Here is a 25,938-nt window from a genome sequence, read left to right as displayed (position 1 = left end):
AGCCAGCGGCCGGCTGTTGCCAGCCGGAGCTCACACCAGGCCAGCCGAGCCTGCCCCGTGCTCACTACCCCGGGGAGGACTGGCTGAGACTACCCCGCTCCAGCTACCCCGAGGAAGGGTCGAATCTACCTCTTGCCAGCTACCCCGAAGAACGGCCGAACGTGCTGCTTGCCAGCTACCCCGAGGAGCAGCTGAACCTACCATCGGCTACTTACCCAGAGGAACCGATGGTGTTTGAGACCGCCGGTGACGCTACGACGACTCAGGTACCCTACGAGGGGGAGTGTGGAAGTAGCCCGGAGGCAGCCGACCCCAGTCTGCTGCCACACTGCCAGAGCCAATGTCAGTGTGTTGCAGCCAGGATCCCCACTGACAGCAGCGAGTTTCTGCCGCTGCTAGGGCCCCGGGCCGGGATGCAGTGGAGTGGGAGGGCCTGCGTCCCCCCGCCACTCCTCCAGGGGTGGCAGACTCCCCCTTCCCCTGGCCTGAGGAGGCTGAAACCTATGATTACTGCTCAGCCCTGCCTGAGGGCCTGAGCAATCTGACTCAGCGTTTGGTGCCCAGCCCTGACCTAGGGCCGGCTACTCGTACTGCTCAGCCCTGCCTGAGGGCCTGAGCAATCTGACTCAGTGTTTGGTGCCCTGCCCCGATCTAGGGTCAGGCTTAAGACTACTCGTACTGCTCAGCCCTGCCTGAGGGCCAGAGCATTCTGACGCAGTGTTTGTTGCCCACCCTGACCAAGGGCCTGGGCCGGCTTCGGGCTAGTGACTCAGCCCCACCCTGGGGCCTGAAACCCCCTAACCGAGTGTGCGTTGTTCCCTCCCACCCCCCGCGACAGTGGAGCCATCGGCCGGCGAACTAGAGCGAGGCGGTGGGTTACCCCACAGCCCCACTGAGGGACGAACCGCGGCTGAGCCGCACTACAAGGTAAAAGAGGAATTAACCCTTTACAGGGTAAAAGGGGATTTTATGCTACTCTTAGCTGTATGTTTATGACAGGACCCAGTTCCCCACTACCTTGCCCTTTGTGTTGGCTCTGTGCAAAGTGAGTGCATTTGTGGGAACATTTTACATTCTCCTAGCACAAAGGGTCTGGCATTGGGCATTGGTCTCAAGTGGCTGGAAAAGTGTAAAACCACATTTTAAGTATATATAAAGATTAAGGTACTTTTCTTGGCTAGATGTTAGCCACAGAGGAAAAGAATTCTCTCTTGGCCAACAAACTTAACACCATGGCCTTAGAAGTGAGAAACCGGAGACATTAGCACCCTTTGCTGTATAATTTATAAATAGTCATGTTGGTCTGTTGTTCGGGCCTGATATTGTAAAGCTTGACCCTTGGGGCCGTGTGTGTAACTTGTTTAACCTGGAAATGGAAGGGGAAGAAGAAAAGGGAAAGATAAGGAGCAAAATGGTATTTGCAGTGCATTGCCTGACTTGTTTAGCGCACTAAGCAATAACATAAGAGAGCTGACAAAGAGCTTAAACCTAAAACAAGATCAAGATGGAAAAATAAAACAGCAAGTGAGCAACCGGAATAGCCCTCTTGCCTACAGTGTGCAAGAAACTAAGGGAAGACTAGGAGATTGTCAGGCGAGATGCAGCCAGCAAGAGGGAGGAAAATTAGGCTAGCAAAGACAGGCTAAATAGCTTAGAAAATGAGTTGCCCAAAACCAGTGCAGACAAAAATAACAATTGCTGAGTAATTTGCATGTGTGTGTGTGTGAGAGAGAGAGAGAGTATATACAGAGATGAGAATGTAGGAGAGAAAATGTGTGCATATGTCTGTCTGTCTGTCTGTCCATCACCCCTCTTCACTGATACCAAATCTCACCCTCCACCCCACACACCCTGCCTCTATATCAGAGTAGGCCAGAGATGGAACACAGTAGCCCATTCTCCAATGAGAGTGTGTCTGTGCCACACCCCTGGGAGTGCATGATGCTGGAGAGCAGCCCTCAAAGGGTGAAACAATCTCACATAAAGCACAAAGCGATCAATGGAAATGAAACAGCCTGGACTTGGTTCAGCCCTAAGATCGAAAGAGGGCATTTACTGTTACTGTTGGTTTAAGTATCTTGTTACAAATATACCACAGTGTGGAAAATGCACTGTCTGAATGGATCTACTGGCCCTGTATGGGTAGGGGAGTGGTTAGAGTTTGGCCATTACGTTATATCAATCCTATTATAAAGAAGTATCTATTTAGCTACCTCTTTACAGTATGCAGGGTGGTTTCTAGAAGGGAGGGAAGTAGGTGGAGTGGAGAAAGACTGATTTGCTATTTGTATTCTATGATACACAATTGCACAGAGCTTCTCTGCTTGTGTCAGTATATTTTGGGGCCAGACCAAGTCTTGAAAGGTGGAGATAGGAATGGAGAGAAAGCAGACAAAAAGGGCTGGTTGGAAAATTTTTGCAGAAAGAGTTTTCTGTCAGAAAATGCCTATTTCAACAAAACTGAAATGTTTTGTGAAATTGCTTCAATTCTGATGAAATGTCATTAAAGAAACAGAAAATAGTTTGAACATGTTGTTCCATTTAGAAATTTTCTGATGAAAAATTTAGATTTTTCATTTTGAAATTACTTTTTATTTGGATATTTACTTTATTTGATGTGTTTTAGAGGGTTGGAATCAAAACAGTATTTTGAATTCATTGAAATGAAAAGTTTGGATTGACTCAAAGTGACTTTTTTTTCATTATTTCATTTTATGAAAAATTTCAAAATGTTGGCTCTTTGTCCCGAATCGGGATAAAAGGATTTTGAAATCTTGACATTTTTCACAGGATGTGAGAGTCTGTTTCCAGACCAGCTCTATGGACAAAGGAAGAGTGGGAAACAGAATGAAGGAAAGAGACAGATCTCTTTAAACTGAAAGAAAATTGTAATGCTCTCCCTGACTGTAGAGTGTATGCTGGGAAATCCTGTGGTGTGATCTTCACGTACTGCCCAAGGGAAGGTACTTTCATGTGGGGGAAGATGCAGATTAACAGCTTAGAATATGCTAGAGGAGAAGCAGCATCTGATGTTGTCTGTATCCAGGTGGGCAGCACTGCCCTTAGAATGGGAGAGATTTCATATGATGGTCGCTGCACTCCTGCTACATATAACCCTTGCTGTCTCTTCAAGTTTTCTGGTCAGGAATCTCACCTTAATCACTCTCTTTGGGTTGGGGCTTTTTAGGTAGCTCCTGCCTCAGCATGGCTGCTCCCCCACCTGCAGAACTCAAGCAGAATCTTAAAGAGCATCTCTCCTCTTCTTCAGAGCCCATGTTGGACCTCAGGGCAGATGAAGCTACATTACTTCCAGGTGAGAATGTTTGCCACTTGGGTTCCACATGCCATGTGGGGTGGGCACATGGGGTCAAATGCAGACTCTTTGCAGCATCTCAGGGTCTCATTGCCACAAGCAGAACAATTAATTCACTTGGCATCGCATCGGCAGCCTTGCTTAGCAGCACCTCTAACACAGACCTGGGTTTTATAAATCATGCAGTTAGCAGGTAGGAATATGATTATTCCTCTTGTGATGGTACTTAAAAGCCTTAACCAGAATCAGGACTCTGCTGTGCTAGATGCTGTACAAACCCATAGCTCTTGACTCCAAGCTCAAAGCCTGTTGAGCTGAGGCAGAGAGAAGAAGTAGAACTGGTCCCATTTTATAGATGAGGAGCTGCAGCACAGAGCGATTAAAGGCCAAGTTTTTAAAGGAATTTAGGTGCCTACATTCCCAGCCCTAAATCACAAGGAGTCTGGTGCCCTGGGAATTGAACACAGCTGTTGTAAGTTCTAGTCCAAACTCTTAACCAAGAGAGCATCCTTCTGCCCCATGATGGTCTAAGATTCCAGAGGACTCTTACTGGGCTATGAGTGTCACTTCATCAGGTCCAAATCCCAACATCGTTACTCAGCAAAACTCCCACGGACCTTCAAGTGAGAGCTTTGCTCACATAAGGGAGGGATAAGAGGTGAGTCAGTCAGACTCTGTGGTCTTTTTCCTCTATCACCCCACAGGCAGTGACAGTGAGAAAGCAACAAAGCTCAGCCCTTCTGGCTGCAGTACACCAATGAGAGGAAACCTTTTACCATAAGAGGTTCCCTTTCCAACTGCCGAGAGCATGGATTCATGTACAATACACTCTGTTAAACCTTTCACTAGTGCTGTCTGCTGCACCCTTTGAGCGATGGTGGATTTTACCTGTGGTATCCGAAGCACTTATGTTGCACTTCAGGGAAGATGTAACTCACCAAGGTTCAATCTGGGAGTAGTACTTTTCCAGACCATGTCTGATGTGTGTTGTACAGCACTCAAGTGATTAATAGAACATCTTCACAGTTCATTGTCTCCAGAGTTTTTCAAACAGCAAAAAACATTTTTAGGGAGGCTCTGGACACATGAACAACTGAGGAGTTGTCTACACAGAGGAGTTAGTGAAGAGTAAGCTAGGCTGTGAATTTAAACACACTAGCTACTCTGCACTAACTCCCTGTGTGGACACTCCTGCGGCTCACTAAAAGCACCCTCTGGTGGTTTAGCTTAATGCACTTCTGAAGTGCACAGTAAGTGTCCACCTGGGGAGGTAATGAAGAGTAGTTAATGCATACTAGCTATTCTGGGCTACTTCCCCATGTAGACAAACCCTGAAAGAACCTTGATCCAGATTCTCAGATGATGTAAATTGGCATAAAAGCTGTTGACTTCAGTGGAGCTACCCTGATCTATACCAGTTGATGTCCTACCCCTGTGCCCAGTAGGTCAGGTCATTTATGTGGCCTAGTTTGGTTGCCAGCAGATCTCATACGGTAACCACACTTATTTCCTGTTCTATGTGTGGGGGAGCTATGAGGTCTCTCACATGGTCATTACAAATTAACTAATGCTAAATACTGATCTTGTAATGGCAACCACTGTATTTTAAAATTGATAGCTGTAAATGGAGAATAACATCTGGATTCTAAGGGTGAAAGCCTGACTCCACTGGAGTCAATGGAAGAACTTCTATGTACTACATATGGACCAGTATTTCACTCTAAATATCTAATTCTATATCTAATATCTGTATGTACATAATTGTTGTAATATAGCTCTCTCTCGAATGTATCTAGATCTCTATCTAGATTCTCTCTCTCTAATCTCCTTCTCTCTATCTATCTGAAATATATCTATATCTATTCATAAATATTTAAAATATAGCAATACCCCTCTATATGTTTACATTTAATCATACTATTCCTGATTTAAAATGGCAAATCTGAAAACAAATTTAGATTTTTGTAAAAACCAAGCATTTAAAAACTATAAGAACAACCCAAATACTTGTATTTTAGCTCATTCCAGTGTAAGCAGTTTATCTTTTTAAAAAACAAACATTGCCTTCTACTGTTTGCACTCTCCATTTTGCAGCATAGTGTTAGCACATGAGCCCTTGCAAGTGAAATTGACTTGAAACTGGCTATAATAAACATGAAACTGACCAGTCTTATTTTCAGTATTCAGACTGAGAGAGAAGGGGGAGGGGGAAAGAGGCAGGCAGCAAAACTGAGTAAAGGTAAATGAGTTAAAAAAAATCTTTTTAAGTAACCTAAGGCATTATTTGTAACAGAGAGAAGGATTTTTTAGAAAAATGTGTGATTTTTAACCTGTCAATTAAAATAAACAGTATTTATATAGAACCTACACCAAATCAACATGTATTTCTATTAGTAGTTCTATGCCTGGCAGCTTCCAGTGTAATTTTCTCTATTAGAAGCTGAATCTTTTCTTTATGATTGTGGTTCAGACCCTATTCAGTTTCCTCTGAGTGTGATGATGTGTGATCTTCTCTTTTCACACTTATGAACACATCTGATACCATCTGGACAGAAACAACAATCCCACTTAAACTTCTGGGCCTCTTTCCAGGACTCTTGTGTCCATCACTGCTCAGGGCGAGGTGATTCCCCCATCCTGATGGCTTGCCACCACTGTAGAATTTTTGGTGTATTGTTTTGTTTCATGGAAGGATTGTGGGCCTGTTATAATGGGGATGTGAGGGAGATACAGAGACATGACCCAAGTATAATTGGCAGAGGTGAGATATGAACTCACAAGAGACATATGGAAAAACTGGAGACAGAGGAGTCTAGCTTATGACTCATCTGTTTCTTTTGAGGACTGAGCAATAAAATGGAGCTAAATGAAGAATTCCCTATTCCCTACAGTTATGGATGCATGTACACACCTACATTGCATTGTAGACAATTTCTGGCTGCCAACTCACACATGCTATTTGTTAGGCAATATCTGACTATGCATGCATATGCACACACAGTGGGTTAGGCCATCTCAGCCTGTACCTGCACACACACAAAATGGTTTAGGTAACTTCTGTCTATACCTACACGCGCATACACTCTCAGAGCATTAATCTCTCTTTCTCTCTCTCTCTCTCTTTCACTCATATATATTCATATTTATAGACCCACTAAAAAAGAATGTTTATTACACTGGAGGGGTCTTTGACATGACATAGAAAATACAGCTAAATGAATACCCGTACATAACTAATCTGTTGTATACACACTGTATATTTATGCATGTCATTGATACACACAATATATTGGATGTTGCTGCTGCAGGCTCTCCACATGCACAACGAATTGTCCGCGCTCAGGTATATCAAGAAATCAATTTACCAGGAAGCAAGTAATTGGTAATGACCCAAGCAGACTAAGATGAAATGGTGCATGTAGATATGGTTGGGTTTCTTCTCTCTGATTGGATGGCAAACCTCTTAGAAAGGAAAATAGAAAACGATAAAAAATCCTCTTGGTCATACACCAACAACCTTTACCTCCTGAAGAGTTAACAGCTGTTCACCTAACTTTTGTGTTAACAAAATCCATTTGTTGGAAGCTTCAGAAAGGGGGATGAACATGGAGCCCACGCAAACCTGCTAGAAATCTGAAAGAATATTTGTGCAGTGTTTAGCAGGATTCACCCAGCTCTTCTCAGCTCCTTTGAGGGGAAACAAAAATCCAGTTGGTAAGAATTTGTCCCCAGTGCTTGTAACCCTAGAAGGCATGATATCCTTACACAGTATTGCATCCAGCACTGAAGAGAGACTGTGAATCCTCCTTTTCCAAAATTCCAAACCATTTCCTGATTAGTGAGGCTACCATGGGGATTGAGCTGTCCTTTCTTTCTCTCTCTCTCTCTCTCTCTCTCACACACACACCTTTAGATGCGCTGGGCCAAATTCTGCCTGAATGGCAGGATGAGGGGATTTTTGATGAGGAGAAAGGCAGAGAGCCCCACAATAATCACCCTTTAAAATCTGCCAGTGGCTTCAGCTAGCTAAACAGCATTTCCTCAGTATTTGCATCATTCCTTACCCATTCCCAGAGCGAGATTAGGAAATAGTGAAAATATTGATGTAACCTTTATCTAAGGAAGAACTGGCAATGCTTTAAGGACAACAACAGATGTGAAGTAATTGACATTATTAAACTGCAATATGCATTTCGAAGGCATCCATCCCATCCATGAGCGAGGTGCCATTACATCCATGTATAAGTGTGCCCGAGGCCCTTCAGAGAGTTAACCACTTCTCATCATCTCCCCTGAACTTCTGAGTTGCCAGATACAGATGGTTTCCTCCAGGGATACATTTTCCCAAGGTTATGCCACAGCCTAGAGAAAGCCACACACAAAGGGGCGAGTCTCATTCAGCACACCAATGACTTGACCGCTGCTGTGTCCAACCTGTATCTAAGCAGCACTGTGCTGGATCTATCGTACACTGTAGATTCTGACCCAGGGAAGAGACTAAGTGGTTATAGAAGTGGGTTGACTTTGAAATTGTCATGTTGGCAGGACACCTTTTCCTGGAAAATATTTGCCTTGTGCTACCCTGCCACCTTCTTGTGCCTGATGCCCCATAAGGGAGCTGAGTAAAGATTTCTGCCTCAGAGACATCTCTGGGCTGTCACTGTAGTCATGCCATTTACACGCTAGTGTCATAGACAGAGACACATACATGCTGTGGGCCAGATCCTCAGCTGGTGTACGTCAGCACAGCTCCACTGACATCTATGGAGTTACACTGATTTACACCAGCTGAGGATAGGACCCTGTGATGTGAGTGGATGGATACATAAGGACTATGTTCAAATCTTGAAAAAAGAAATGCTGGGGCACACTCCTGGTATTTGCAGGACTATCCACCAGAAGTGCTGGAGCACTGTTACAGCTCCCCAAAAACTGTGCTGGATCGGCATTCTGGAATGTCCTGGCACACCTCAAACCTGACATTCATGATGATTTTGACCCATGTCTTCAATGAAGCTGAACAACTAGCGCAGTGATCAAACTTCTCCTTCAACACCCCGGTCACGTCATCTCACCCTAGTCATTTGACTCTGACACAGTGACCTGATTGTTAAAGTTCTTGATTAGGCAAACTACTGGGGACTCCTGCTGCCATCTTGTTGGAAATTTACCTCCACTAGGCTGGGCATGTTGTTTGATGCACCCTGGAAGTACCTCCAAAGAAAAGCTTCTTTAGCTGATTGTGTGCCCACCATTTCTACTCCCTGAAAATGGTTGCTTTCATTCAGATCGACTCTGGGGAATCCCAGCCTCTTGGAAAATCAAAGCAGCTGGAGAACAGAGGTTGTTAAAACTGGTTGCCCTTGAGGGAACCTCAAAGTGGGTTGGCTACTTATTCTGGTTCTGACTGCACTGGTTTCCCTTTCCATCTCCTTGATGTTGTGATAACAATGGATGCTGCTGATGCTGCTAATCACTAATTACTGGAATTGTCATGCTGGGTATAATCTGCCATCCACCAGTAGGAACTGTCTGAGATAGGACAAGACTTCTGAACTGCACAGAATGGTATTGAACAAGGAGAGTGTTCTTGAATGGGGAAATGGTAAATACAAGCGAGCAGAACAGGGACCGTCCTTCCTGAGCAGAGATGGTTTGTATACGTGAGTGATTACACAGGAGCAGGATTTGAGAGGCAGTGATGGGCTGTGTTACTATGGTGAAGAAGGAGCATAAAACCTTTCTCCTCCCAACAAACACATGCATTAATCTCTTCCCTAGCCTATCTAGTTGCCAGTGATTGACTCAACTTGCCCAACTAGCACTAAATATGAGATTCACTACAAGTGCAGCACCAGTGTCTCCCATCCACACCTGAAGCCCTGGAGAGAAGATAAAAGAAGGAGGAAGTTAGGGATTAAAAAGTATCTGGGGATGAACTTGAACTGCACTTAGCCTGGTGATGAACATTAGCAACAGTGTTCCATGGAGCCTCATGAGTAATGAGTTCTGATTTATAGTGATCGCTGAACCTGCTGAGAGTTTGGCTGCAGCCATGCATATTTCATGGAACCAAGCAGTTCCTGTAAATCAATAAAGCTCAAGGGAGAACATAATCCTAACTATCTCAAATGGCAATTTGGGTCATATATTATTCTCTTGCCAAAGAAAGACGCTGTGAGGGATGTGTGTGTGTGTGTGTGTGCGCGCGGGAGGAGGGGGGGAATCACAGGCACAGGCAAATTCCAGCTAACTCTTGTTTTTATTCTCCTGGAAGTTCTCAAGAGAATTTCATTACCTCTAATCACATACTCTTGTTCTGGGAGCCTGCAAGCTAAGCAGGGTTCGGCTAGATGAATCTTTGAAGAACACTAACCAGTACGTGGTACAAGGTGTGATGTGTGAATCCATTTCTGTCTTTACCGATTGGCTGAACACCTCACAATCTCTTTACCCTCACGACATCTCTGGGCAGTAAGGAAGTACCACTATCTGCATTTTACACCTGGAGAACCGAGGCACAGAGAGATCCAGTGACTTTACTAGAAGTTTGTGGCAGAGGAGGAGCCCGAAACCTAATCCCCAGAGTCCCATGATGTATTCTAACCACTGGCCCATCCTTCCTCTCTTGGTAGGTCTTTGTAGGTTTCTGTCTCACTGAGCCACTAACATGGTGTTGAGTGGCGATGGGTGTCTGGAGAGGTCTTTCAGACGACACTTACAACAAATGTCATAACCACTTGGAACTCAGTAGAAGGAGAGGTGTTAGATTGATGGCCTGGACAAATCATAGATTGGGTGCTTATGGTGTTCCTACCTACACTTCCTTTGTAGATTCATCAGGAAAAGGGTCTTTTCTGTTTCCTCCTCAAACACCTCTTCGGTGCTGCTCTCGCTTTACATAGTTGTTGTGGCTAAACACTAGTTGCTGAAGTTATCATTGGCTTGACTCTACCAGTCTCCGCAGCAGTGGTTTCACTGAGCCACATGCATAGTTGATATACCAGTTCTCACAATATTGTGTAATCCTTTGGGCTGTTGTTGAGATCTGACCTATGGAGTATGGGTCCTTTGCATATGCAGTTATGACAGTTGCATGCATGATCACATGTGAGAGGTGCAGAGATTTTTTCATAGCTATACCTTAATAATTCTAAACATGTAGGGACAGATCCAGTTCCCACTAAAGTCAATTGGTAGTCCCTTTGGCTGATTTTCATATGTGCCAGATTGGGCTCCGACATAGAACATTGCAAGTATAAGGGCTGCCATCTTGTGCAAAGCTAGGGATGGCACTGCGGACCTCTAGAGCTAAGAGCGTGAGTGTCCATAGCTTGATCCAGGCTCTGTAACAGAATCACACCATCTTTGGATCAAACACACAGATCATGGGTTATGTATTGAAGAAGTTTGTCCCAAGCATCTGAGGCCTGCAAGAATCTGAACCTAGACAAGCCGCCACCGGCTGTAACCCAAGAACCTACAGGCCTGAAGCCTGTATGACAATTAGCTTAGCATAACTAAGGCCAAGCTTGACATGAATAGCTTGGAATAGGAGCTAACTGATAAAAAGACCCTAAGTCACAACCTTAGTATGACAGAAACCGAAAGTATTACAAGTTGGGAAAAGGTGACATATGGAACCACGAGAATATACTTTTGGAAATGTAGGGCAAATTTAAAGGATGTTGAGCTTATCCAAAACTTTCACATACCAGTCTCATGTTTCATACTAGATATACCATGGCAACTAGTTGACATAAATGCTAATGAATATGTCATAAATGACCAAGTGACCTATTGAAGCTAGGGACCACAGTGTTACTGAGGGGTGGAATTACATTTCAGGAAAGGAGATTGAACCTATCATTAAATATGTATAAGGCCTGGTGGGTGTCAGCCTAACCCAGTGTGAAAGGTGGTACCCAGCCTGTGGGCAGTGGGACCCATTGGCACACATTGGCCTGATGATCATGTTGGGATCACTGCATCTACTTCAGGGTTCTCGCAAAGGATGAGGTGAATAACACAGCGCAAGTATTGGACATGCTGTATTGGCGATCTCCTTTGCTGTATTACAGTGTTTGCAATTCTATTTTGCTAATCATAGAATCATAGAATATTAGAGTTGGAAAAGACCTCAGGAGGTCATCTAGTCCAACCCCTTGCTCAAAGCAGGACCAACATCAACTAAACCATCCCAGCCAGGGCTTTGTCAAGCTGGGCCTTAAAAACCTCTAAGGATGGAGATTCCACCACCTCCCTAGGTAACCCATTCCAGTGCTTCACCACCCTCCTACTGAAAACGATTTTCCTAATATCTAACCTAGACTTCCCCCACTGCAACTTGGACCATTCCTTCTTGTTCTGTCATCTGCCACCACTGAGAACAGCCTAGCTCTATCCTCTTTGGAACCCCCCTTCAGGTAGCTGAAGGCTGCTATCAAATCCCCCCTCACTCTTCTCTTCTGCAGACTAAATAACCCCAGTTCCCTCAGCCTCTCCTCATAAGTCATGTGCCCCAGCCCCCTAATAATTTTTGTTGCCCTCCACTGGACTCTCTCTAATTTGTCCACAATGTTTCTGTAGTGGGGGAACCAAAACTGGACACAATACTCCAGGTGTGGCCTCACCAGTGCCAAATAGAGGGGAATAATCACTTCCCTTGATCTGCTGGCAATGCTCCTGCTAATACAGTTGATAACATTACTATTAGAGACCACACAGAGGACTGCTTCATGTGTGCTCCTCAAGGGCTTCATGCTAATGACAACCTCACCACTGCAGCCTATTTGGAGGCAGAACCCTCTCAGCCCAATGCATGATAGATGAGTTTAAATCTTCCATTATAATTGGGGCTACACCAGGGACTTCTAGAGCTGAAAGCATGATCTCTCTACAGGTTGAACTACAGAGACATGCTCATCACTGGGACACCTGTGCCAGACTGATATCCTCTGTGGATTGGTGTGACCGGGGTCCCAGTTGGAGCCAGCTGTGGTCACTCAATTAGGGTGAACTGTAAAAAATGGGGAAGACAAACCCCAAAAAGCTGGTGGATATTCCAATACCTAGATTTACCAAGCCAGCATAAAACAGCTTCTTTATTACCTTATTGGTTACTCATAAATCCAAACAACACGGTTCCCTTAAAGTGATCCAGCCTCAGACCTCCATCCAGATACCCACGTCAAATATGATGAAAATTTCTGTATATCTTATTTCATAATATAAAGGAAAAGGTACTATCAATCACAAAGCTTTGGACACAGTACCTCCCAGGTTATTGAATATTCCAGATCTTACCCAAATACATACTACAGCCAATTCTTATTAACTAAACTAAACTTTATTAAAAAACAAAAGAGAGAGTATGGTTAAAAGATCAATATATATACAGACATGAGTTCAATTCATTGAGGTGCAGATTCATAGCAGAGGTGGTGAGCTTTGTAGTTGCAATGAGTTCCTTTAGAAATAGTTCATAGGTTATAGTCCAATGTCCAAATCTCATATTCAGGGCATACCAGCATAACTGGGACCTCAGTCTTGCGACTCAAACTTCCCCTGATGAAGCCTAAGCAGATCTGAGATGACAGAATCAGGACCCAAGGATCTTTTATACAATTTCATGTCTTTTGACAGGTTGGAGTTCAACAGATAATTAGCATGACTTTGAAGGAGGTCGATTACCAGTACTTAGCTGTAGAATTAACATAAGGCAATTTGCTTGTTCCTCCACCATTCACAGATTATTTGCTATACATTTCAAAGAGAGATGAATACTGAGATATCCCGCATTTACAATTCATTTAAATGCTAGGATGTTCTTTTGATCTCTGAATTATCAGACTACAGCATAGACTGGGACTGTTGATTACATTGTCCACCCTACTCATACATATGTAAATACACAAAAACACAAACATTATCTCCCCACATGTCTTTTGAGAGTTATTTATTTTGCAGGATGTTTAACCCTTTCTGGCCATGTATCACAATCGGGCACAGAGGGACTGTATAACACTGAGCAGGGGATTACACAAGCATTATGAACAGACTCAGTCAAGGGCACCGTCGCTCTTTACAGAGCATGGCATATACGCCAATGAGTTCATTGATGGCTGCTGAGTCCGATGCATGAGTGACAGTCCCAACCACTGTAGGGCACACCCATGTGCTAGCAATGCTATTAATCCAAGCAGCAGATTCTTTCCTCCTCTAATGCAGCAGATTCTTTCCTCCTCTAATGCAGACATCTCAAAGCTTGATCCAGTCTACCTCGCTCCATCTACATGCTGGCTCTGCCAGCCACAGCAGCATTCCACACTCCTTTAATCATCCACAGAGATTCCAAAGGATACTAAGTCTTCTTTACAAGCATCCTGAAATCTGTGCCGTGGCCTGCCTCTGTTTCTAGCCCTTTGCAAGCTTCAGAGTACAGCACACTCTTCGGGATCCTGTAATCCAGCATTTGCGTGACACGTCCAAGCCGCCTGAGTCTTTTCTTACTAACATTCCCATGAATGACATGCCAGCATGATTTAACACATCCGTATTTGTCACCCTGTCTTGCCATCTTATTCAAAGAACTTTATGCAAACATCTGATATGAAAGATCTTTAGTCTTTTGGTACATTTGGCATAAATCATCCACGTTTCTGAGCCATATAGAAGAGTGGGCAAAACACATGTCTCATAAATATGGCTTTTCACTTGAATTGACAATTTGTTATTCTTTCAGGCTCTGTCTTGCAATTCAACTAGTGAGCTCAGTATCAACATCTCTATTGCTGGTAACATTAGAGTCAACATAGCAAAACTGCTCAGCAACATCCATCTAAGGTTGGAGCTGGTTCTGGAGCTGGTTCTGAACAGCCTTGGTGCATTAACAGACTATGCAAAGACTAAACCAGGATCAGAGACGCCTCATTAGCCAGGATGTTTCCATCTAATTCTTCCCCCACTATAATTTCTCCTCTTCCCCATCCCAGGTATTTTGAAGGCGCTCAGACCTAGCCATGGAAGCAACCATTGATCCACGTGTCCTCCCTCTGCTTCTAGAGCTCAAAGTCCTGAGGGGTGAGTCCAGTGGGGAGGCCAGCAGCCCAGGTCCCAGATAGCTAATTAAAATGCGTCTGCGCTCCCCCTCAGCTACTCTTTTATTTTTATTTCATCTGATGCTGCGTGGCCCCAGCCTCTTGCATTACCATTCCTGAGCACTGAGTCTATGTTGCATCCCCCTTACAGCGAAGGACAAGCTGAGTGGCAGAGGGAAGTCAGAACTATGATTTAAACTCAGCAAGGTTAGTTCTTTCAAGGGCTCAGGCTTCTCTCTCCACCCCCATCCCCCACTTTGGTGCGGCAGCTGCAGGAATTGATCATGAAAAGCTGCATTACACAAAAGGGGACTCAGAGCAGTCCAGGAGTTCCTGACTTTCAGCTCTGGAGGCCTGTTTGGAGCCTGTCTTGGGTCACAGGTGAAATGAGTTTTGTCTGAAGCTGATCTCTGTTTGTGTACATGACAAACACCCACATGATGTAGCATCTCATCTCAAGATTAGCAGCCTCTGCTCCTCAGGGTACGTCTACACTTCATACACAACCCGGGTTCTGACACAGGTTTGAGCCCAAGCCCTCCTGACCACAGCCTGACTCAGATCAGCAAGCACTCAGGACCCTGCTGGGGGGTGGGTCAGAGGTCGAGTCCTGCTGGGACTCGGGTCCAAGCCCTGTCATTTTGGAGTGTGGATGCAGTTCTAGCCAGTCTTGAGTCAGAAGGTTTGGGTAGCGTAGTATGGATGCATTAGCACAGCTGTGAGACCTGGGTCCAGCAATTGAAACCCTGGATTTACCGTGCAGCATGGATTCTTAAGCATAGGGTTGGAAATACGAAGTCCACAAGCCCAGGTCCCACAAACTTGGGTTTACAATGCAGTATAAGACATACCATGTGAGGGTAGGTCTACACTGTGATAAAAATCATGCTGCACTGAGTCTCAGGGCCCAGGTCAGCTGACTGGGGCTCGAGCTGTGGGGCTATACAATTGCAGTATGGAGGTGTGGAGCCTGGTCTCTGATCCTCCTCCCTTGTGGGGTCTCAAAGCCCGGCTCTAGCCCTAATCCGAACATCTACACTGCAATTTTATAGCCCCATGAGCCTGAGTCAGCTGACCCAGGCCAGCCACAGCCATGCCACAGGTCTTTCATTTGCAATGTAGACCCAACCTGAGGGACCCTGGACTGGACTGGCAACGGCTGTTGCAGGTCAGGATTCATTGACATAGGCAGAACTGTTGGGGAGGAACCAGGTACTGGAATAGCAAGGGGACTTTAAGTTAGGAGGGAGGTGCATTGACACAGCTGTGTGAGTGCCTGGGATCGGAACAGCACTGGGTGCTGCAGGTCAGGAGTGAGGTGCATTGGCACAGCTGAAAACTTGAGTAGTGATTGCTAGCCATAAACTGGTTCAAAACTACAGGCTCTCTGTTGTTTGATTAACCTGGTGCAGGCACTCTGGTGGCACAGATGGGTTGCCATGGCAGTTAATCCAGCTGCAGTGTTAACTACATTGCAGATTTAACAAATGGCCTTCGCTGGCGCAGCCAGCCTTAGTGAGCAGGGAGCTGATGCACATTTACACAAAGTCTTGCTTGTCTCTGATGATGTATCAGGGACCAAAGCCATGCAGAAGCAGCACAAGTTGAATTTCCTGTATGCAGTCTGGACAAGTGCAGAGTTGAGATTCGTGTGACATGATCATTCTGTATCAGTCCCATTTGTCACCTGGAATAAACATTTAGAGTGTGACCAGAGTAGCCTCTCAGATTACATTAACTACCTTGAGTTCACTGGCAATCAACTCACATGAGGTAAAACCTCTCTGTCAATGTAGCCTGAGCAATCCTGGTGGAAAGCATTGCCAGTGACACGTGGTGATGGTAACCATCACAAGGTCAATGCACAGCATCATCTATCACAGCACACCTCCTGCTGCTCTCGCTCTCCATTCAGGCTCCCTCCTGACTGTGGGCACAGGAGTCCCTCTAGCTATGAGCCTGTGACTAGAGCCCTGGCCTAGGATGCCTTCAGAGAATGCTTTTGGTAGAGATGAAGGAGAGGACACCCTTGGAGAGCATGGTTGAGATGGAGAGCCCTGGCCTGGTCCCCTTTGGCTGAGATGAAGGAGAAGACACTTTGGCCCCCGATTTGTGGGAAGCTTTGCTCTCTCTGAGCTAATGGAGGGAAAGGGGGCAGCAGTGTAAACAAACCATGCTTGGAGGCTAGCAGAGTCCCTGAGCCTACAACAGCGTAAAAGTCCCCAGGCTGGTTATGAAGGAGGAACGTGAATTAGCTGCTTCTTCCCCATCCCACACAGACTCCTGGGTCCCTTTACAGTCATTTCTTGGGAAGCCGCATTATTGCTCCTGCTAACACAGTGCTGTGTTCAGCGTCCTCTTTGCTTTTCTGACATCTCTGAAGGCCTTTGAGATGTGCCTGTCATGACACAGCATCACCACATGGTGGCAGCCCCCTTAGTGTTTCCGGACACTGCCAATGCCCTCTAAACACCGGAGAGTCAAACCAGTCTCCTCACCCCTTGGCAATGAGCAGAGGTCACTGCCCACCAGGGCTGGGTCTCCACTCGGGGGCAATTAAAGCAAGATGCTTCATTTTAGGCAGCCCTTGACTTGGAGAGGATTCAGATGCATCAGGAAGTCAGAATCTGCAGGAAAGCCCAGGGCTGATTTCAGCCAGCTTGGGTGGAACGGAGCTGGCTCAGCTGCCTTGCTTGGGAGGGAGATCGTGGACTCTGGAGTGGAGGAAAGACAGAGATCCGCCTGGAGGAGCTGCCTCGACCTGCCATGGGGCTGGCTTTGCTACATTCTGCTCATTGCTGTGCATTGCTCAGCTTCATTCCTAGGTGCTGGGACCCTGCAGAGAGAGCAGCCAGGCCATTGCTGGCCTCCTCCCAATAGGAACATTCCCCCATCTTCCTCTTCTATTCCAAAATGTTTGCGGAGTGCACTGAGAACCTGAGGACATGTCAGAGACTTTGGGTCCCTTCCTGGATCTTGGATGCTGTGAAAGACCTGGAGCCGGAGGCATCAGACAAAGGAGTGCGCTGAATATTCTAGCAATGCCAGGGAGGTCCAGGGCTCCCAGCCCATGTTAAATTCATCTTGGGAGTAAATGCTGACTGACGAGATCCAAGGGCCGGGATACTCATGCATGGCTCCCGCTCCAAACTCTGAACATAACAGAAGCAGGGAACGTATTAATAGCACCCAGCAGGATTCTGACAAACAGAATGGCGCAGAAGAACACTTGGTAAATGTCACTTCCGCGCTCTACCTTATTCACTGAAACAGATAGATGAGCAAGGCAAGAAGCAAAGGCTTAAGAAAAATGAGGGATGAAAAATTCAGGCCAAACACCTGGGACTTTTTCCTGATGGAGCAACTGGCCCAGGAGGTGTGTCTAGGAGCAGATTAGCTAGTGTTATTTATGGTTTGTACTGCAATAATGTCTTGAGCTCCCAGCTGAGATCAAGGCCCCGTGGTGCTGGGTGCTGCGCAAACACATAGGAAGAGACGACCTCTGCCCCAAAGAACTTACAGTCTACATAGCCAAGACAGACACAGAGTGAGGATGTGACTTGCTCAGGGTCACCCAGCAGGTCAGAGGCCCAGATAGGTAGTGGAAGGAATAAAAGCTGAGGTGGAACCTGTCCCAAAATCAGGACAGGGGGTTGGTCTCAGGGTTTAGTCCAGGCTAAGTCTGTGTTCTAGGGCTCAATGCAGAAGGGATCTAACTCTCATCCTTCACAGCAAGCACCAAGCTCCAACTGATGGGGTTGATGAGTTGATTATCCCACAATTGCCCACTTCTGGGTTTTTAGCACCTTTCATGGAAGCATCTGGCCACTGATGGAGACAGAATACTGGGCTGGATTGGCCACAGGTTCGACATGTATGGCAATTCCTACATTCTGTGATAGAAAGAGTCTGTAAAGCACAGTGATACCAGCCTGGATGGCTCAAACGATCGCCCCTGGTCTGCATAGCTAGGAGACTGTATCCTTTGGGATCAATTCTGGACAGAACAGCCTCTGTGCCCCATGGCCTTACTGGATGTTACACTCAGAGGAAACACACGTGAACCCTGTTTGCAGGGTAGGCAGGCATGCGGACAGCAGTGGCTGGGGACAGCAAAGACCTGCTGAGAGCTGCACTGGCAGCAGAGTACAGATAATTACAGCCATTAGCATAAGGGCCCTGCTGGATGGGCTAAGCGAGGACATGCCCTCAGTAAAGGGATAAAAACAGGCTAAGCTGATATCTAGGTGCTATTACTGAGCTAAGGCATTTCCAAGGACCAGTGATTAGCATCTGCCTGTTTCTAAATGCAAAGCCACTCAGGCACCCGGAGATCCTGTCATTCGCCTCACGCTGAGGACGTCCTTGCACACAGCCTGTGCTGTGCAAGCCGAGACGCAGTTCCTCTGTGGAGCATAAGTAACCCAGGTCAGTGGTGTTGATTTACAGCAGCTGAGGATCTAGCCCTGAGCATGCGCGTGTGTATGTGCGTATACAGTTATGTGGGGAAGACTTGTGCAGCAGGGCTGGGTACTGCACTGTGGCGTTTGCTACAGTATGTTGCAGAGCACCTTCCCAGCCATTTTAACACTGAAATGCACCCTCTGATCAGGAAATATAGCTCTGATGAGGGCCTTTCAAAAGGGGAGGTGGGATAGCTCAGTGGTTTGCGCATTGGCCTGCTAAATCCAGGGTTGTGAGCTCAATCCTTGAGGGGGCCACTTAGGGATCTAGGGCAAACATCCATGGGCAGCACCAGCATGCCAAGCACATGCCTGGGGCAGCAAGCCACAGGGGGCGTTCTGTTGGTCACCACCAGGAAGGTTCCCTTCGGCAGCATGCTTGTGGAGGGTCTGCGGCTTCAGCAGATCTCTTGCAGGCTGCCACAGAATTCAAAGGACCAGAGACTTCCCATAGGCAAGCTGCCAAAGGCAGCCTGCCTACCATGCTAGGGGTGGCAAAATACATAGAGCCACCCCTGCAAACATCAGTACTTGGTCCTGCTAGTGAAGGCAGGGGGCTGGACTCAATGACCTTTCATGGTCCCTTCCAGTTCTATGAGATAGGTATATCTCTATATATTATTACCTCTGGGATTTAGGAACACAGGTCTTATTGAAAGTTAATGAGACTTGTTCTCCTAACTCCTTTAGGTGCTTTAGAAGATCTCCCCTTACTACACAGCAGAGCAACGGCATTCACCAGGATCAGTGTATGTTCATCTCATTCCAAATGCATCCCCTCTGGAGACATGCTCCTTAAACCCCTAATTTCCCTCTGGGCTTTCTAGAAGTAGGGTTATTCTGCATCCAGTCCAATCCAAAAGGACAAAGCAAAGCCAGAGACAGAGAGAGCTACAGGAGCAATGGTCAGTATTGCAGAGAGTTCACAGTTTGCCCACTATTGATGCATTGGCAGATGTGTGTGGGCTCAGAGCTGGCCTACATTATACCTCCCTTTGCTCAGCGATACCCTGCACTTTAATGACCCTCCCATCTTTTACATGCACAATCACCTGTTCCGATTGCTGATGTTCTGTTTGTTGTGGATTGTTCTCCCAGGCACTGGAGTCAGTGACATACCCCCAAATGGGCATGGATGTGAGGATGAGCTTGGCACAGGAGCAGGCGGTTCCAGACAGGATGGGGTTTGCAAACCTGAAGGCTGGTATCTAATGTGCCTTTATTTGCAGCTCACCCATTCCACAACACGCAGGCAGTATTGCCTTGTGGATAGAGCATGGAACTGGGACTCTGGGTTCTAGTCCTGGCTTAACCATGGCCCTGCTTGGTCACCTTGAGCAAGTCTTTGCCTTGCTCTGAGCCTCAGTTTTCCCATATTTAAAATGGGGATAATGATACTGAACTTTGTAAATTACTTCGAGATCCGTCAGTGTTATTCAAAAAATTCCACTTTGGGGAACAAAAATTCCCTCCATGTGATTCAACTGATCTAAAATTGGCAATGCAGAATGACAACAGAAATGGAAAAACAAACAAGAATATTTAGCAGGCTTCTTTTTTCCCCCTTGAAAACTTCTACTGAAAATATTTGGAATAAGGGATTTGAAAAAGAAAAAAGAAAGTTTTTGCAAAAAATTCTCATTTTGAGAAATGGCCAAATTTCCACACACCCCCCAAAAAGGGTTTTGTCTGAAAGTTATAAAGGTTGTTTGAACTTCAGCTATAAGTCAGAATCATTTGCGGATCCCTCAAAAATTTTGAATGGAGATGCTGACCCGTTTGGAAATCTTAGAGATAGTCTGCGGCTCCAGGTTGAAAAACACTGGTATAGATTAAATTACTATATATGAATGTATAACTCATTGAAAAAAAACATACTCAAAGAGTAGTTATCAATGGTTTGATAGGAGGACATATCTAGTGGGGTCCCACAGGGGTCAGTTCTAGGTCAAGTACTAGTCAATAATTTCATTAATGACTTAGATAATGGGGTGGAAGTATGCTTATAAAATTTGGGGATGATACCAATCTTGGAGGAGTTGCAGGCGCTTTGGAGGGCAGGATTAGAATTGACAACAACCTAGACAGACTGGGGAATTGGTCTGAAATCAACAAGATGAAATTCAGTAAAGATAAGTGTGAAGTACTATACTTAGAAGGGAAACTCAATGCCTAACTACAAAATGAGGAATAGCTGGGTAGGTGGTAGTACAGAAGAAAAAGATCTGGGGGTTATAGTGGATCACAAATTGAATATGAGTCCACAACATGATCCTGTTGCAAAAGAGGCAATGTAATTCCAGGGTGTATTAACAGGACTATCGTATGTAGGACACGGGAGGTAACTGGTGGGGCCTCAGCTGGAGTACTGTGTCCAATGTTGGGCGCTGCACTTTAAGAAAGATGTGAACAAATTGGAGAGAGTCACAATAAAACAATAAAAATGACAAATGGTTAGAAAATGTGACCTCTGAGGAAAGGTTGAAAGACATCTTTAGTCTAGAGAATAAAAGAGAAGACTGGGGGGTGGGGGTTGATCAGAGTTCTTCAGATATGCTAAGGGCAGACAGTGATCAATTGTTCTCCATGTCTAATGATGGTAGGACAGGAAGTGATTGATTTAGTTTGAAGCAAGGGGGAGACTGAGGTTAGATATTAGGAAAAAGTTTCTAACATAAGCATTGGAACAGGTGACCCAAGGAGATTGTGGAATCCCTGTCATTGAAGGTTTTTAAGAACAGGGGTAGACAAACACCTGTCGGGGATGGTCTAGATCATACTTAATCCCACCGTAGAGTGAGGGGATGGGCTAGATGATCTCTTGACATCCCTTCCAGCTCTATATTGCTACTATAATAATATGTGGCTAGAGAGAGACATCGCCCTGCATACAATGCTCAGCTCACTGGTAAGTGGTCTCAATAATCCCGTTTTATCATTTGAGATGATCACATGGTAGCGGTGATATTTCATGCAAACAGGACTGGCGCTAGGGGTTTGAGTGTCCTAGGCAGCCGGCCATTTCGGTGCCCCGCGCGCTGGTCCTGCGGCTTTGGTGGAGCTGCCGCAGTGGTGCCTGCGGAGGGTCCGGTGCTCCGTGGCTCTGGTGGAGCTGCCACAGTGGTGCCTGCGGGAGGTCCACCGGAGCCGTACGAGGAGCCGATTGTCCGCAGGACTGCAGCGGCTTCACCGGAGCCGCGGACCAGCAGACCCTCCGCAGGCACCACTGCGGCAGCTCCACTGGAGCTGCCTGCCACCCCCTCCGGCAAAATGACCCCCACCAATTATTGTGGCGCCCTAAGCGATTGCCTAGGCTGCCTAAATGGTAGCGCCGGCCCTGCATGCACACACCAGCATGCAGTTGGACTAGATACATGCATGATGGAAAAATGTTTCCTTATGCAAAATGAGTTGCCCATGGGGTTTTTTCTACCCACAAGAGAACCTCAGGGATGGCACTGCCATGATAATCTGCAGTCTGCAGCCGTTAGATGCATTTAGGGAATTAGCCCTGTAATCTCTCTGCCTTGCTGGGCACAGGGATCAGTAAAAGACCTACTCCCTTGGGTTCTGCTGTGGCTGCATATGCTGTTTTTCACTAACTGAGGGCAAGGGGACAGGGCTGACCTTGCTAAATGGTTTAGTATCAGTTTCTATTAAAGTTCCTTTGCATGATTTGTTCCTGTGGCTAGAAATTGAAACATAGTGGCTGTTTCCAATACAGAGTCACTGCTTGTTTTCCACTAATGCTAGCAAACAGAGATGCACCCTGACTGTTTCAGACCAACTCAGCAGCTAGCGATGTAGGAAACTATGCAACTTATTTTTCACTTTCCAGTTTCCATTCATCTTGGTTTCATGATTGAATCACCCCAAAGCTCAGCCTGAAATCAGCAAGATTTGCACAATTTCTATTGCAACCCATAGATCAGCCCCTAAGGCTTGGCCAAAGTTTAGCCCTAGGCTTGCTGAATGATTCACAAACACAGTCCAGTGTGTAACAAAAAGCCTGTTTCAAAGCAAGAGCTGAGCTCTGCGCATCATGCTGAATATTGTTACCACTTTTCGACCTGGGCAGCTAGTCAAAGTTTGGGGCCCTGGGGACATTCCAGTTGGAAATAGAAGTTGATGGCAGCTGCTGTTTTCTTTGATGCAGTCTTGTTTATTTACAAAGAGTGTACAAAGTCCTGTGTCTCTGAATGCAGAAGGAACCAAGAACAAAGCAGCAGTTCTTTGGCTTACAGCCTCCAAGCCTCGTTAGTCAACACCAAAGCTCTCGCTCTAGTTATTTCCAGAGTCACACTGTGCTTACAGGGTCCTACTTGGCTTTATTAACTCGCCTCAGTCTCTCTCTCTCTCTGTTCTTGCCTGATTGCAGTTTCTGTGTGATCTCTTTCCCCCCACCCCGCCCCAACACCCTTACCCAAAACAATATTCAGCCAAAAGCTCCTGGGTGGGTTCACCCACATCTTTTTTCTTAAGTGGGAGTTTATGCTTACAGTTATGTTAACTGAAGGGTGAGTACTCCCCTACCAATCTCAATGGTGTTTTAACTCAATCTATAACAAGTTTCACTCAGCTCCTAACAATGGCAGTGTTCAGTGTCCCAAAACCTTTGAAACCAGTGAGCTTTACAAAATTTCCACCCTAACCCATAGATCAGCTTCCAGGTTTGCCCAGTATTTAGCCTCAGGCTTGCTGAATGATTCATGAATGGCCCAATATGTAACCCAAATCCTGTTTCAAAGCAAGAGCTGAGCCCAGCTCTACACACCATGCTGAATATGTCCCATCTTGTGGGGTTTGACCAGAGGGTATAGAAAATGAAAAACAGCCAAGCACTTGTACGGGGCTCTGTTACCAACTGAATCTCCCCTCCCAGCAAGGATTATGGGTGAAACTCAGTCCTCACTGAGGTAAATGAGAGTTTTGTCAGTTGGGTCTGGATTTCATGCTACGGCTGCTATTTGGTTGTGTTTGGCCTACAGCAGTGGTTCCCTAGCTGTGATCCACCTAGCACGGGGGGCATGTGGATTGGTCTCTTTCTGTGTGCAGTTGAGAGAAAAGGCGGAGGTGGGAGGGAGGTGGGATGAACTGAGAAGCCAAAGGAAATGGTTAAATAAAGGATTAAACACCGTACATTGATGACAGCTAGCCATACGTCAGCATTTTCCTTGTGCTCTCTTCCCCTCAGAGCAGTAGCTGAAGGAATGGCAGCAAAAGAGCTAAACTCTGTGCTGGCTTCTGGGGCTTCCACTGAGCTCAGTGTGGTTGTGTGGCATATCGGGGCACCAAATTTGGCCCATAATGTTGAATGTGCCCTTATGGCAGCCACCTATCCCTAATGTCAGTCTCTGATTTTTCCCCTCTAGTGCCAGCAGCAGACAGTGCCCCAACGGTGACAGAAGAGCCAAACCCAACCCTGGAGACACACAAGGACTCGACCGGCTTGGACAGCAGCTACGACTTTTCGACCTCCAGCTTGGACAGCCATTGTGAACCTGACCTGGCTCTGGCCACTGGAGACAGTCTCCCAGACAAATGTCCCCAGTCAGAGGCTGGTGACCCCAGCCCCACAGCCTCCTTGCCCTGGCCAGAGTTGCCAGAGGAATGTCCGCCTCGGCCTAACACCCTGGATTTCTCCAACTCCCTCAAATTCCTGGAGGAGGTGAAGCAGATGGGGCAGAGGAGGAACAGTGACCACTTGAACATCCAGGAGAACGGGGTGGAGAGATGCCCTGAGGCACCTCCCATCAGCGAGGAGAGGAGGGCACTGGAGTCGGAGCTGGGGAAGTGCATCGAAGACTTCAGAAAGCTCAAGATCCCCGTCTCCTTCCCCAACAAGAAGCGGCAGTGGCAAAGCGAACTACTGAAAAAATACCACGTCTGAGGGGAGGGGCTGGGACTGAAGCCTCCCACCACCCAGGACTGAAGCCTCCCACTGGCTTCCACAGCCACAAGAGGCACCTTCCTCTGCATCCTGTCCATGATGGGCCAGCCTTCCAGGTGCTGGGTGTCCTCGGCCCTCATTGATGGCCAGTAGCAGCTCAGCATCTTGCAGGCTTGAGCCCTCTTTGAAGAGGGACTTGTGAGAGCCTCTTACTTTAAACCACTGGGACTAACTGATTTGCATCCTGTCTGACCTCATTGACTTTACCTAGGTCACTCAGGGGTAGTCGACAACAGGGATTGGTCCATGTATTCAAAACAAAAAGCAGTGGTTTCTTGGTCAATGCGTCATTCCAGGAATTGGTGCTCCACAGGCAGAGGCCTGCTTGTTCCCAGGTCAATCAAGGGCAAAATGTGCATGAAAGGAGCTGTACAAATCCTCGAAGTGAAAATATTTGAGTCAGGATGGGAAGGAAGAAACTGATATTGGTTCGGGTTGTGTCTGTAGGGATAAACCTACGCACAAGCAACATGGACATTCCTGCCTTTATGACAGCATGACTTTGATTGGAGCTCCCGGGGTTAATAAATGTAGCCAGCGATGAAACCTAATTCCAGTCCCTTCCCAGCTCTTTTTTTTCAAAATGATTGAGTATTAGAGCCGAGCTATTCAAAGCTGAACATGGGATTTAGACACATAGTTCCTGTTGAAGCAAATGGCAACTGTGCATCTAAATCCCCTAGATTCAGCTGGACTGTTCAAAAATTTTCCATCTAAAATGATTTTCAACAGAAAATTGCATTATTGACTAAACAAATGATTTTGCAAAAAGCCTCTGCTTTCCATGGAGTTTATTTATATGTTTTTGGTCAAAGAACTACATGCTAAAAACTGAAAAGATTTTGCTTTTTTGTCTAAAAACTGAAATTTTTTGATTTGGAAATTCCTCAGGGTGCTTCATGGGAGTTGTAGTTGGGGTTGCCTCATGTTCTCATTCTCTGCTATGGGCTGGGCTCCCTTGGCAGACTACTTCTCCCATGATACACCATGGCCATAGAAATCCCACAATATACCACTTCCTTTCACCAGGAGGGAAGACCATGTCCATCATCGGAGGTGTAGTCCAACAAAGGTCCCAGCCTATAGAGGAGAAGAGGAGCATGAAGCACCTGG

At 46.2% G+C, this 25,938-nt stretch overlaps 1 protein-coding gene across 1 annotated transcript in view; it reads left to right on the top strand.

Annotated features, from left to right (window-relative positions):
* The window catches only part of LOC127056494 (BTB/POZ domain-containing protein KCTD8-like), a 68,355-nt gene extending 42,979 nt beyond the window's left edge, over positions 1-25,376 (top strand). The window contains exons 3-4 of the mRNA XM_050964400.1: positions 3,188-3,313; positions 24,248-25,376. Of these exons, the coding sequence (XP_050820357.1) occupies positions 3,205-3,313; positions 24,248-24,765 (627 nt within the window). The 5' untranslated portion in view covers positions 3,188-3,204 and the 3' untranslated portion in view covers positions 24,766-25,376. The remainder of the gene's footprint in view (positions 1-3,187; positions 3,314-24,247) is intronic.
* Positions 25,377-25,938: the final 562 nt, after the last annotated feature.

This window comes from Gopherus flavomarginatus, chromosome 8 (assembly GCF_025201925.1).
Source record: "Gopherus flavomarginatus isolate rGopFla2 chromosome 8, rGopFla2.mat.asm, whole genome shotgun sequence".
Taxonomy (NCBI): Eukaryota; Metazoa; Chordata; order Testudines; family Testudinidae; genus Gopherus; species Gopherus flavomarginatus.
This window is presented reverse-complemented; position numbering and strand designations above follow the sequence as displayed.